Consider the following 15,600-nt stretch of genomic DNA (forward strand, 5'->3'; position numbering starts at 1 on the left):
CACTCCCTCCTCTCAGCACCAGGTTCCAGGGCTCTCATTCTCTGCCCATAAAATCTTTTAAAATTAGGCATTAGGGATTTAACTCTCCCAGTAATATTTAACTTTCAGAAGAGACAAACACTAAGAACACAGTGATTAATCGAAAGGTATGCAATGTGCTGACTTTGAGGCATCATTGGAAAAGTTGGGAAGGGTTACAGTACCAATTAAAAAGCTCCATCAGGGCTTCCCTGGTGGTACAGTGGTTGAGAGTCCGCCTGCCGATGCAGGGGACACGGGTTCGTGCCCTGGTCTGGGAAGATGCCACATGCCGCGGAGCGGCTGGGCCCGTGAGCCATGGCCACTGAGCCTGCGCATCCGGAGCCTATGCTCCGCAACGGGAGAGGCCACAACAGTAAGAGGCCCGCGTACCGCAAAAAAATAAAAATAAAAAGCTCCATCAGGCTTCTGCCTACTCAGCCAAAGGTCAGAACCTTCTGCATACGTGCACCACTGAGGAAAGGGGAGTAATTGAAACTCCAAATATAAGTAGTGTAAAATAGCCAGAGAAAGCAATAGAGGAAGGGGGAGAAAGTGGACACTTTAGGATTCAGAGCTCTTAAATTCAATAGCATTTCCTCTTGTTTGTGTAATTATAATTGTTCATTCAACTATATCTACCTTTTGCCTTTGATTGAGTCCGGGACACAGTGATGGACTCATGATTGACTGTTAATTTTGTGGTTTCATTCTTTTTGTCAAGTAAAAATCTTAATATTAATGTGTTAAAAAGTGTGCTATAAGATATTCCTGGTAAAGACTTTTAAATGTAAATAGAAACTTTATTATCTTATAATTTCTACGTTATTACCTCATAGTCCTAATATGAAATGACTGTGTATGGAAAATTAGAACTTCAAATATTTAAAAACAAAGACAAAGGGAAAAGCTCACCGTAAAACTTCTGCACTTCGGTTGCCGTCCAGTTCCTTTACTTGATAATGACAGAGCAGACAAATAAGATCCAGCTGTATTATCTGTGTCTCTAGGTGGCCCAATGAAAGATCTTGAATAGGAGAGAAGGGTTAGCTCATGTAGAGTTGAGTTGATGAGAAAGAGAGTATTAATAGTCTGAGAAATCTAAATCATATTTTTTACATATGACATGTATATGTTTGCTTTTCCTAGTTGTGGATTAAACAGAAGGAAGGGATTTAATTTACTTATTCCTCAGGCAGAAAAAGTGTCCAAAAGGATATGTTAATATGAGCTCTTCAATGAGATTGTAAATTACTTGAGGACATAATAGTAATAATAGTAGCCACTAGTATTTATTATTTGCTTCTTATATTCCAGTACTTCACATAGTTTATTCTTACTTAATATGCCCCCAAGCCCTTTGAGGTAGATACTATTATTATAACCATTTTACACATATGGGAACTGAGCCTAGAAGGGTTAATTAACTTGCCCAGGACCAGTGTTAATAAGTAATGGAACCAGGATTTTAAACCATACCTGTCTGATCTCAAGGCCCCACCTCTTCACCAGTGAGCACTTCTGCCTCCCTTTTTTATTGTTACCTCCCACAGATTTCCCGAAACAATGCTTTACACACAATAAGAACCAAAAAGTATTGGTTGAAATGATATTACACTGGTTGAAAAAATTCAATCTCAACAGTTTTGTGGAAATTGAAACTGTTAAACTCAGCACTTTTAGTGGTTTCTCAGCAAATAAAAATCTAACCATTGCTTTGAGTGTGATATATTGAAAGTTTTAAGCTTAGAGATAGTCCGTTAAAAAGCAAAGGTTAAATGTAGCAAAGTTGATTATTATGGAATCATTCAGTATTTTGTGCAGTCAGATAGGTTTATGTCTCTAATTTAACATAAGTTAGAACTAAGATTATAGAATGATATGGCCTCAGCTTGCCTTAGTGAGCTTTAAATTTTCATTGTAAAATATTAGGCTTTAAAAACCTAGAAAAGCTACTGGGAGATAAAAGGTATTTATAAAGATGCATGTGTTAGCATACAGTATTTGTTTTTCTCTTTCTGACTTACTTCACTCTGTACGACAGACTCTAGGTCCATCCACCTCACTACAAATAACTCAATTTCATTTCTTTTTATGGCCAAGTAATATTCCATTGTATATATGTGCCACATCTTCTTTATCCATTCATCTGTCGATGGTCACTTAGGTTGCTTCCATGCCCTGGCTATTGTAAATAGAGCTGCAATGAACACTGTGGTACATGACTCATTTTGAATTGTGGTTTTCTCAGGGTATATGCCCAGTAGTGGGATTGCTGGATCATATGGTAGTTCTATTTTTAGTTTTTTAAGGAACCTCCATACTGTTCTCCATAGTGGCTGTATCAATTTACATTCCCACCAACAACGCAGGAGGGTTCCCTTTTTTCCATACCCTCTCCAGCATTTATTCCTTGTAGGTTCTGATGAACCTAGGGGCAGGACAGGAATAAAGATGCAGACATACAGAATGCACTTGAGGACACGGAGAAGGGGAAGGGGAAGGCTGGGACGAAGTGAGAGAGTAGCATTGACATATATACACTACCAAATGTAAAACAGATAGCTAGTGGGAAGCAGCCACATAGCAGAGAGATCAGCTTGGTGCTTTGTGACCACCTAGAGGGGTGGGATAGGGAGGGTGGGAGGGAGATGCAAGAGGGAGGGGACATGGGGATATATGTATAGCTGATTCACTTTGTTATACAGCAGAAGCTAACACACCATTGTAAAGCAATTATACTCCAATAAAGATGATTTTAAAAAAAAGATGCATGGCTGAAAATCAGCACTTTTAGATTTAAGAGAAATATTTCTTTATAAAGTATATGTTATTTCCATTTTTAAACAAAGTCTGTTGTTTCTGTTAACTATAGCAGAGACTGAAACCATTTTTAGATAGAGCATTATGATTAGAATTACTTGTAGTTTGGATTTACTGTTTAATATGTAATGTGGTAGAAGGAGCTGGGCTTTGGAGTCAGGTGGACCCACGTGTGAATGTTCTCCAGCCTGCTGACTTTGTGACTTTGAGCAGACAACTCCAAGTTCTTCATCCACATTGAACCAATAGTGTTTATTTTACATAAGTGAGATTACTTATGAGATTACATAAATGAGATTACCTATACTAGTACTTAGTATAGTATGTACTCAGTAAAAACGTATAAGGCCTTATTCATGTTTTGAGAGCTATTCTTTAAAAAAAAAAAAAAAGGACGCAAATGAAATTTTAACAGTTTCCTGGTAAAATAAAGTATAATTCAACTTTTAGGGATTGAACATAGTTGTTGTTGTTTTTTTCAGTGATCTGACACAGGTATTGTTTATTGACATAGGTGTTGAGTTACAGAGGTGTGTTCAGTGTGTACAGTTTCACTGATCTGTGCACTTAGGACCAGTGCATGTATTTAAAATATTTTTAAAATATGTATCACCAATGAAAAAGTAGCATTTGAAAGTAGATTTATGTGTAATGTCCTTACACTGTCAAGGTAGGTCTTAAAGGTACTAAATAGAATTACTCTCTGATTAGTTTTTAAATTATACTGATGTTTCTAGGTTAAAAACTGACAAATATTAAATATATAACTTCCAAAGAAAAGGGGTCAAGTTTATACTTATTTTTAAAAGTTAGTAGAAAATAAGTTAGCATAGCTTGAATAAGAAATTAAACCAGGTCTTTTGGAGTGACCACAAAAGCTTGATAAATACAAACCCAAATATATCAATTATTAATATTATAAATAACCAATTGCTCCTTTTAAAGTCAAACATTTCTGACTATAATCATAGGATTTTTTTTCAAGAAGTAGAGCCAAAATATAAGATTTAAAGTAGTAACGTGAAACATATATTTTATGTTTCAACAATGAAACAAGTAGCATAGCAATATACATACAGACAACATACACTTAAAGGTTTGTCATTATTGTAATTAGTATCACTTAAAATTTTCATAATGAACAATTTTCCAACATGTTGATTGAGAGATAACAGACATGACTGGCTTTTTTCACCACCCCCCAGGGGGGAAATGTAAGTAACCTTTTTTTTTTTTTAACGTATATATGTATCTATTCTTTTTCAAATTCTTTTCAGACTATTGAGCAGCATTCCCTGTGCTATACAATAGCTCCTTGTTTATATGTATATGTATATATACATATGTATCCACAGATACAGGTACATATATATACACACAAATATGTGTGTGTGTATATGCATTTTTTGTTCTTTCTTTATGATCTTAATATGTGGCAAATATTTAAGTTTCTGGTGTGAGTTACAAATATGGCTTTCTCTTTGTGGCACAAGATTTTTTATATATATATATATTATATCAAAATTCTTTTGTTTTTCAAATTGCTGATTTCTTAATACATTGTATCAACTTCATAATGTAAATACAGAGAGGTCTATATTAAAATATTTCCCCCAATGGAGGAAATATTTACTTTCAAGCATAGTTTTAAAAAATCAAGATGTGTGAAACACAGTTAAACGCTTCATCAAGTCAGGGTGAAGAAGACTCAGTCCTTTTACCATGCGGAGTCAGGGAGCTGGTCAGCCTGGGTTCAGAGCCCAGCTCATCTCACACTAGCTGTGATGCTGTGGACAAGACTCTTCACCTTTCACGGTCTTGGTTTTCTTGTCTATAAAGTGGGAATCGTGACAGAATTTACCCCTTAGGGTAACTTGAGGATAGATGAAATAATACTTGGCAGATATTAAGTACTCAAGTAAAATTTAGCTCTTACCATTACTTCCAGTAGTAGCAGTAGTAGTACCAGTAGTATTAGCAGCGGCGGCGGCAGCAGCAGCAGCAGCAGTAGTAGTAGTAGTAGTAGTAGTAGTAGTAGAAGTAGAAGTAGAAGTAGTATGTATACAACGGTAAACATATAAATGTATAAATTTCTGGTTCTAGAAAATCTTACTATTGTCTTACAGTTACTTTTTATAGATAAGATAGGAGAAATAAGTAGTATTTACATTTCAATTGTTTAAAACTTTAAAATGCAAATGCCATGACCATTGTTCTAACTGGACTGTGCAGGCATTAGGTTAGTTGTGGCCCACTTAGCACCTGGGAGCTGCTTTTCGTGTTCTGTTATACTGGAGTGCCAGAGATGAAGAGTATGACAACTGATTCCAGGAATTCTTGCGTGGTACTTAAATCTCACCAAATGGAGGAGCCTAGGGGTGCTTGGTGCTGTTATTAGACACCATTGTCAGAGAGAATAAAGAAAATGCTTTCTGAAGATAAACATAGGGTGGTAATAGATAGCCTTTTCAAAAATGACTAATAGCCCTTATGCCAAAGAAGTTTGGCAGTATCTAACTCAAGATATCAATTTGTCAGAAGAGGAAGGTGTAAGTTTTCTGCAGCTAGACTGGGTTGCTAGTTTGCTGACACAGGAGTTAGAGTTTGAAAAACAGTAATTGCTGCTACTAAATATTTTTTTTGGAAAGTCCCCTTCCAAATAATCTAAACCCCTTTCTCCCCTGCCCTACGTGCAATGTTCATAGCAGTATCTTCTAACTATTGAGTTTCCTCATCTCATTCAGCCTTTCTACTATTCAATTCAGTAGACAGCTATGGCAAACAGTTTGTGAGTCATTTGATGTCTACTAGGGAGAAATATAGAACAAACAAATCTGTTCTTTTCCAGGCCAAAGCCTACCTGAGGATTGCTACCGAAGTGGTAAGAAGATTGCCACCACCTCCAGAGTGATTCCCCAAGTGTCTTGGAAATCCGCCTGGTGCTTGACAGTAAGACCTTTGGAAATCAGCAGTGTGGTGGTGAAATCTACAGAAATAATAGCAATCATAGTTGTTTTCTTGTATTTCTAAAGAAATAATGTCTTATCTTCAAATTTGATTTGCTAAACAATGACTTAACAAAGTTTTTACATACCGATGCTTACTGCTACATTTAGGAATTGTTTCGCAAGCTGTTGTGTACCAGCTTCACAGAACTGCATTTTATTTTATTGAACTACCCCTTAAGGAATCACGAGTTTATATTACAAGCCCAACCTTCAGTTCAGGAGAGAACTGTGCTCTTTTTGCAAGACTACAGAGTTAAAGAATTTACTGAATGTGAGTATGGATGTTAAGTGTGACATCTCTCCATCAGGCAGTTTGGTCTGGGTTTGAATCCTGCCTCTAGTACTATCTTGGACACATTCTTGTTCCAGATAAACCTCTACTTCTTCATCTGGACTAGACTCTCCCCTAGACTTAATAAATCTCAATCTCCAGGGGTGGAGTCTGGACATGTGTGTTTTTAACAAGATCATAATGATTCTGATTATGATGGCAATACTAATAATAATAACTAACATTTATCAAGTGTTTTCTCGTGTCCTTATAGTTAATCTTTCATTCATATGAGTGGGGTACTGTTGTTATTTCCACTTTACAGATGGGGAAACTGAGATATGGGAAAGTTAACTGTCTTCCTGAAGGTTACTGTCTAGCAACTGGAGGTTTGAACTTGGGCAGTTGGATACTGGATCCTTCCTTTTGTACACCAAAGGGCATTTGTTTATTTCAAAAGAGGAATAAGATTATAGTATTCAGAATTTCCTCAAACTTATTTGACCATGAACTCTCCCAACCTCCCCTTTAGGAGCATTTCTTGGAGTTCATATTTCAAAGAATACACCTTGAAAAGCATCTTGTCTGATTGAGGCTGAGAGAGAGAGAGAGAGAGAGAGAGAGTGAGAGTGCCAGTCAAGGGTTCCCAAGGTTATAAAGCTGCAAGTACTGATAAGAGTCATTAGTTAATCCTCACTTACAAGGAGGTGGTCTGTGACCTTTGGCAAATGCCTGAGTTCCTTTGTAGTTAAGCAGCCAGAAAATTAGGTAAAGAGTTACATGTCATTATAAACATGTTTTTGCACACTTATGCTCACATAAAAAACTGTGCATGGATGTTTATAGCAGCTTTATTTGTAATAGCCAAAACAACCCAGAGTTTTCCAATGGGTGAATGGTTAGAAAAACTGTGGTATATCCATACCATGGAATACTACTCAGCGATTAAAAAAAAGAACAAACTATGGATACATGCAACAACCTGGATAAATTCCAGATAATTAGGCTGAATGAAAAAGCTAATCCGAAAAGGTTTTGTACCATATGATTGAATTTATAAAACATTCTTGAAATGACAAAATTATAGAAATGGAGAGCAGATTAGTGGTTTCCAGGGGTTAAGGAGGGGATTGGTGATGGGGGACGGAATTGTGTTTGTGGCTATACAAAGGCAACATCAGAAATCCTTGTGAGGATGGAAATGCTCTGTATCATGACCGTACGGATGTCAGTATCTTGGTTGTGAAATTGTGCAACAGCTTTGCAAGATGTTACCATTGGAGGAAATTGGGTAAAGGGCACAATGGAATCTCTCTGTATCATTTCTTACAGCTGCATGTGAAGCTACAATTATCTCAGAATAAAAATAAGAGTATAATTTTAAAAGCAAACTTGCGCTGCTGTGTCTGAACTGAAATCTCCTGGACCAAATTATCCATGCTAATTAAAATCATGAATAAAAGTATTTGTGGACACACAGTAATCATCATTCATCACTCTGAAAAGGAAGTAACTTTAAGTTGTAGATATGTATTTGTATTTTATTGTCTGTTTGGAAGAAGGCCAATGTAGATAATCATTGAGTATTTCTAAATACGAAAAAGCAAGTAACTGAACCAAGCTTGACTTTACCTGGAAAAAGAATAATTTAAATAAGCTCCAGAGGTGCTTCAAGTTGTGTACCAGAATTTAATACATCTCATGGAGAAACGGGAAAGATAGACTTCACTCATAAATGTACAACTTAGAGAAGATTCACATATATAATCACCTGCTCCCTTCTCCCTCACTTACTAGTCTCTGCAGATGCTTCCAGGAAAGCCACTGAAAAAAATTGTGGTTGGGGTTTATACCCAGGTTTAAAAGTGGAGGAGGGGAAAGTAGGTTTAAGAGCAAGAATGAAGCTTATTCTAAAGTTTTTGCCCCTGGTAGCCTTTGCTAAGCTTCAGAGAGCTGACTTCAAATAGACTATCAAGCATAGCTAGTCTGCCTGTTGCTAGGGGTAATATTTGTTTCCTCATTCTTCACATTTCCACAGAGTGTAGAGAATTTCCATTCCCCTGTCCAGGAGGGAAAGGCAAGCTTCCCCACTCATTCCATCCTGGGGAAAGAGGAGTGACTCATGGGCAAATTTCTTTATATCTGTGTTTCTTTGATTTCAGCCAAATTCTGAGCTTTCTGAGGTAGGCTACAGGAAAGCCTGAAGCTGTCCGCCTCTGCCTTGGACTTGGGTAATAAGCAAGTCCATCTAATTTAGAGGTAGGGTATTTGGTAGCCCACTGTGGTCATATACCCTCTAATGCAGCTTTTTGTCAGTAATAAAGCTCATTTTTTTTGAACCATTATCTGGATTCTATGTCTCTCAGTTCCAAACAGGGGAAGAATCCCCCCAACCAGACTCCAAGGAAACACAAAATACCTTTCTAGAATCCTATAAAATTAGAACTGAAGAATATATTTCAGATAAGTCCACCACTCTATTTGAAGCACCTCTAGTAAAAAATAAGTTCATTAATGGCCACAAGTTTTTTTTGGGGGGGAGGAGGGAGAGTGAAGGGAGGTTATTATGATGTATACTACATATGCAGTAAAGCACAGAAGACATAAATATACAGGTCAATTAATTATCTACAAAGTGAACACCCATGTAACTACCAGCTAGGTTAGGGAGGAGACCACAACAAGCATCCCCAAAGCCCCAGTGTTTTCCTTCACAATCACTATCCTCTTCTTCCCTTACAAAGTTAACAACAAACTGATGTTTTAGCACCTAAGTCTGTACCCTTAAACATTATAGTTTTGCCTGTTTTTTTGAAATTTATATTAAATGGAACTATACAGTATTTTGCTCTATATTAACTGTTTTTATTTTGCTCTATACTGACTGCTTTTCTTCTGTATTATATTTCTGAGAAGCATGTCTATCGTTGCATATAGCTGTGCTTTATTCATATCCTTTGCTGTAGAGAATCCCATTGTTTGAATAAACAACTTACCATTCCACTGTCTAAATGGATATTTGCATTGATTCCAGTGTTTTACTATTACAAATAATGCTGCTCTGAACATTCTTGTATATATTTTCTTGGTGTTCATGTGCTTGAATTTCTGTTGAGTTATTTCTGGGAGTGGAATTACTGGTAGTTGTTTAGTGGTATCTCATTGTGGTTTTAACTTGCATTTCCCTGATTACTAATGAAGTTGAGCACCTTTACATACAGTTATTGGTTAGTTAAATATCTTCTTGTGTGCAGTACCATTCAAATTTCTTGCCCATTTTTCTAATGTGTTGTTGGAGCATGTATATATTCTTATATTGTTGATATGAATCCTTGTCAGTTCTATGTGTTGCAGATATCTTTCCCCCTCTATGACTTGCCTTTCACTCTCTTAATGGTATCTTTTGATAAACAAAGGATCTTAATCTTAGTGTATTCAAATTTATCATTATTTTCCTTTATGATTGTTGATTTTTTTGTATATACCTCAAAGTCATGAAGATATTACCCTATATTAACTTGTAGAAGCGATTGAGTTGTTTTGCCTTTTACGTTATGTTCTACTGTCCATGTGGAATTGGCCTGTTGGTTATTAGGTAAGGTGGGTGTAAGTTTCTCACAAGGTGGACATCTAATTGTCGCTTGTGAGACTGTGTTTCCCTCCACTATTCTGCAGTATGCCACCTCTGTTGTAAATTAAGTGTTTGTGTTCCTGTGGGTCTGTTTCTGGGCTTTGTATTCTTTTCCATTGGTGTATTTGTCTGTCTTTGCACCAATAACTCACTGTCTTGTTTATCATCACCTTGATGTTCTTCAAGAATATTTTGGCAATTCTTGATTTTTTGCATTCCCATATAAATTTTAGGGCCAGCTTGTGAAGTTCAAAAACAACAACAACAAAATACTGGAGAGTTTCAATTTTGCTTAGGATGGAGGAGACTGGAAAGAACATCGTACCCACCCTTACAATAAGAAAACACTGTATGATCTACAAAATCATAACTTTTAATTAAACTGACCAGAGAACCTAAGTTACAGTGCAACATAGTAGCCTGAAATGTAAGGAAAGACAGAGCCCTCCAAGGAGACAGGATGTAAGGATTTCCCCGCCTTTGGCAGAGCACAGACAAAAGACATCAAGCTCCCTACAAACAGGTAAGACAAATTCAGTGAAAAATTTTAACACATTGCTAAAAGTTGAGTGTGGATAACAGGAGAATCTAGAACCCCTGGAAGCTACTAACAGAAGGGGAGTTTACACCCCCTTATAGACTTTTCTCTGTGGACATCACTGGGTACCTAAGAGAAGATTTGAGCATGGGGTAGGGTACTGAAAAAAGCCTTTCTTAGTGTATAGGCCTGGAGGAGAAGAGCAGTTGCTTCTGTGAGAAAAACAGAGCCCTGCCTGACCTCCCTTCCCTGTGGAACAAATACTGTAAGTCACTGGGGGAGGGCAACAAATCTTGTTGTCATCAGATGAAGACCCATTATGACTGGGGAGAGGAAACAGAAAAACCCTCTATTCCTAGAGGAATAGGAAGAGAAAGACATTCTGGCCCCAGGGACCATTAAAAATATCCTGTCCTTGGGGAGGAGGAGGACCCCTGAGAAAGCCCAATGACCAAGGCTCAGGGACACAGGACTTGCCCAAAGCTGAGGCTGAGCCAGGACAACTAAGAACCCACTGCCCCACAGCAAGCTAGCAAGCACTAAGTATCAAGCAACAGCAGTCTACTATTGGAGGAGGGAGCAAAAATGTGAATAGAGAAGGTCAAAAGCTAAGGGTAGAGCAGGAACAATAAGAAAAAATCCTTTGGCAACCCCATCCTTCAACTTAGGCACAAGGTAATACCAGAGAGATCTGAAGCCAGTGGTGCACTTTAACCATAACAACAACAAAACCTAAATAAGATCAACTCCTGATGAAATTGACTCAGTGCTGCACCTTAAGTTTCTAGCAAAATAAGAGGCATACCCATTTTCAGCTATAAATGCTATTTACCTCAGTCTTTGCTGTCCTACTCGTGATAACCAGTATTTAATGAAAGAATTATAAAACATAAAAAGCAAGAAAAATAAACCCCCTACTTGATAGACAAAACATTTAACAGAACCAGACACAGAGATGACTCAGATGTTGGTACTATCAAAGAAGGACTTTTAAATGGCTAATTAGTATGTTAAAGGGGCTAATGGAAAAAGTGAACAGCAAGCTTAATTAGATGAGGAATTTCACAGAGAGATGGAAACTATAAGAACAAGTAAAATAGAAATTTAAAAAGTAACAGGGAAGAAGAATACCTTTGGGCTGGTTAGTAAACTTGACACAAATGAAGAAAGTGTTGATGAACTTGGAAGATAGGTAAACAGGAAGTACCCAAATTGAAGTACTAAGAGTATAAACAGTTTAAAACACACATACACACAAATAAGAGCTGGGGATAAATTGTATCTCATAAGGAGAAGAGGAGGAGAGGGACCTTGGGACAGAAAAAATATTTAAAGAGATAACTGCTAAGAATTCTCTAAATAAAATAAAATCTATTAAACTAGGGAATTAACAAAACTCAGAAAGTTCCAAGTGGGATTTTAAAAACCTAGATATATCATATTAAAACTGCTGGAAAAACAAGGATGAGAAAATCTCAAAGGCAGTCAGTGAAAACAATTCACACTTTTTTCAGACAAAAGCTAAGAGAATTCATTAATAGCAGACTTTGCTGCAATAAATGCTATATAGGAAGTTCTTAAAGCAGAAGGAATAGAATACCAGATAGAAATTTTGATCTGTACAAAGAAATGAAGAAGATCTCTGAAAATGGTTAAAAATAAAAATAAAAAAATACTTATTAACTTGTTTCTGATCATTTTAAAAGACAGTTGACTGCCTACTACTACTAACATTTTTTAAAATGAGGTTAAATAATAAGCCAGTAGTAGAGATAAAATGGAATCCTAAGTACATAATCCAAAAGCAAGCAGAAATCAAAGTATAAAAGGAATGAAGAACAGTTAGAATGAATAGAAAACAGCTAGCAAGATGAGAATTTTAATCCAAACATATTGATAATTACAATGAATATAAATGTTCAAAACAGACTAATCAGAGATTGTCAGAGTGGATAGAAGAGCGAGACCCAACTCTATATTGTCTAAAAAAAAATCATTCTAAATATAAAGACACAAATAGATTAAAAGGAGTAGATAGAAAAGATATACAGTGTGAACATTCATCAGAAGAAAGGTGGAGTGGCTATAGTAGTATCAGGTATGGCAGATTTCAGAATAAGGAACATTACCAGGAATGAAGAAGGATGCTCACTAAAAAAGAAATAACTTTAATGTCATAAATCACCAAAGGAAATGTATGTTGTAGTTGTAAATTGACAAAGTAAACTCCAGTCCCACATGCCATCACTGGCAAAATCTACCCAACATTTAAAGAAGAAATAATGCCAGTTCTACACGAACGCTTCCAAAATATAGAAGAGGAGGGAGCACTTCCCAACTCATTTTTTGAAGCCAGCATTATCCTAATACCCAAACCAGACAAAGACAGTGCAAGAAAACCACAAATACTCCTCGTGGGCATAGATACAGAAATTCTCAGCAAAATATTATTTAATTGAATCCAGCATTATATAGAAAGGGTAATGCATTGTGACCAAGGGGGTCATTTTCCTGGGAATGCAGGGTTGGTTCAACATTTGAAAGTCAATCAGTGTAAACAGCAGATTAAAGAAAAAAAGAAACTGAAGGAGAGACCAAGGAAGAAACACCATATGTTTCTCTAAAAGATGTAGAAAAAGTGTATGACAAAATTCAGCATTTCGGATAAAAATTCTCAGCAATGTGGGAATAAAAGACAACTTTTTCACTCTTATAGAAGGCAGCTACAAAAAATTTGCGCTTAACATCTTAACTAATGGTGAAAGACTGCTTTCCTCCTAAGAAAGGGAACAAGGCAAGGTTCTCCAGGCTCACCACTTTTATTCAATATTGTACTGGAGGTCATGTCAGTGGAATAGAAAAAGAAATAAAAGCATACATATTGGAAAGGAAGCAATAAAGCTGTGTCTTTTCACAAGTGACATGATTGTCTATGGGGAAAATCTCCCAAAATATACACAAAAGTAACTAGAACTAATAAGTAAATTTAGTAGAGTTATAGTATCCAAAGTCAATATACAAAAATGAATTTTATTTTTATATATTAGCAGTGAACAATTGGAATTTGAAATGAAAATAGTACAATTTATAATAGCACAAAACGTAATATTTAAATATAAATCTAATAAGATATGTGCAAGATGTGCTATGCTGACATACAAAACACTAATGAAAGAAATCAAAGAAAACTTAAATAAATGGTGGGAGATATCATGTTTATTGTTTGGAAGACTCAGTGTTGTTAAAATATCTATTCTCCCCAAATTGATCTATATCCAATGCAATCCCAATCAAAATCCCAGGAGACTCGTTTGTTGAAACTGACAACTTGATTCTAAAATTTATATGGAACTAAAGAGGGTCTAGGAGAGCCAAAACAGTTTCCAAAAAGGAAAATTAAAGTCAGAGGACTTACACTACTTGATTTAAGATTTATAAAGCTACAGTAATCAAGACAGTGTGGTATTGGTATAAGATAGATAGACCCATGGAACAGAATAAAGTGTTCAGAAATAGACATATACAGATATGACAACTTGATTTTCAAGAAAAGTACCAAGGCAATTCAATGAGGAATAGATCATCTTTTCAGCAATTGTGGTCAGTTAGACATCTTTTCACAAAGAAATGAACCTTGCCTTGTACCTTACACATCTACAAAAATAAAATCAAAATGGATCATATACCGAAATGTAAAATCTAAAGCTATGGAACTTCTAAAAGGAAAACAGGAGAAAAATCTTCATGATCTTGACTTAGGCAAAGACTGCTTAATTAGGGCACAGAAAATCGCTATAAATCTATAAAAGAAAAAGTTAATAAATTGTACTTCAGAAATTTAAAACAGCTGTTGGAAGAACATAATTAAGAAAATTAAAAGGAAATTTACAGACTAGGAGAAAATATTTGTAAAACATATCTGACAAAGAATTTGTATCTAAACTATATAAAGAACTCTTACAACCCATTAATAAGAAGACAAAAACTCCAATTTTAAAATGGGCAGATAATGTGACTAGAGACTTTACCAAAGAAGATATACCATTGAAAAGTAGCATGAAAAATACTCAACACCTTTAGTCATTAGGGAAATGCAAACAAAACAAAACAAAAACCCCACAATGAGATACCACTACACAGCTATAAAAATGGCTACAATGAAAAAGACTGACCACACCAAGGGTCGATGATGATGTGAATCCACTGGAACTTTCATACACTGTTGGTGGGAATGTAAAATAGTACATTTACATTTGGAAGACAGTCTGGCACATTCTTAAAAAATTAAAGATGCACTTACCATACAATCGAACTCTTCTGCTCCTAGATATTTATCCAAGAGAAACAAATATATATCCACATGAAGACTTACATACAAATATTCCTAGCGACTTTATTTTATATTTTCCAAATGCTGGAAAGAACTCACATGTCCACCAAGAGGTGAATGGATAAACCAAATTGTCTGTAACTATGCAATAGAATACTTCTTAGCAATAAAGTGGAATGAATTATTAAGTCGTAAAATGAATTATTAAATCTTGAGAGTGAATTATTAAAATGAATTATTAACTCTTAAAATAATAGTGCTGAATGAATGAGGCAGACAAAAAGGGTACAACCTGTGTGATTCTATGTACATACAATTATAGAAAATGCATACTTTACTAGACAAAGTAGATCAGTGGTTGCCTGGAGATGGGTACTGGGAGAGAAAGGGTATGGAGAGAGAGACAGATTAAAAAGGAAATGAGGAAACTTTGGGAAGTAACGGAATGATCATTAACTTGATTATGGTGAAGTTTTCACAGGTATATACCTAGATCAAAACTCATCAAGTTGTGCACTTTAAATATGTTCAGTTTATTGTGCATCAGTTATACTTCAATAAGGTTAGTAAAAAAAGAATGATGTATTCATGAATTGATTTCTGATATTGGATTATACTTTCCAGAATAGTATTTTTATAAGAAGATAACCCTTTTTAAATGCCTGAAATGTCACAGTTGCCATGTATAGTTGTTTTCAAATCCCTTTTTCAAAGTCTCTCTTCATTTTTTAAACTAAAGATACCTTTTTGAACAACTAGATGAGCATTGTCTCTTCCTTGTGCCAGTCTGAGTGACTACTGATGTTTGGAGTTCAGATGGAAACTTGAAGCATAATCAGTTCAATAATTTGCTTTCTTTTCTTACTTTTGGCACATCTGCTTGTATGACCTGAAGCAGCAAATTGTTTTCACATTTAAAGCTATTTTTAAATAATTTGGCTTAAAGTCTATATAGAGTATAGTATAGAATTTGGTCATATA

The 15,600-nt window shown here is 35.7% G+C and overlaps 1 protein-coding gene across 11 annotated transcripts in view; it reads left to right on the plus strand.

Annotated features, from left to right (window-relative positions):
* The window catches only part of NUBPL (NUBP iron-sulfur cluster assembly factor, mitochondrial), a 397,698-nt gene that overhangs the window by 246,747 nt on the left and 135,351 nt on the right, over positions 1–15,600 (plus strand). For 6 of the 11 annotated variants that reach the window (XM_030854758.2, XM_060294717.1, XM_060294723.2 and 3 more), the window contains one exon: positions 5,690–9,104. In XM_030854758.2, coding sequence (XP_030710618.1) covers positions 5,690–5,752 — 63 coding nt within the window. In that variant the 3' untranslated portion in view covers positions 5,753–9,104. Of the gene's footprint in view, positions 1–5,689; positions 9,105–9,984; positions 10,275–15,600 lie in introns of those variants that run through there. The other 5 variants (XM_060294714.2, XM_060294716.2, XR_009563092.1 and 2 more) reach the window with 4 other exon arrangements.

The sequence above is a fragment of the Globicephala melas genome, chromosome 2, assembly GCF_963455315.2.
Source record: "Globicephala melas chromosome 2, mGloMel1.2, whole genome shotgun sequence".
Lineage (NCBI taxonomy): Eukaryota > Metazoa > Chordata > Mammalia > Artiodactyla > Delphinidae > Globicephala > Globicephala melas.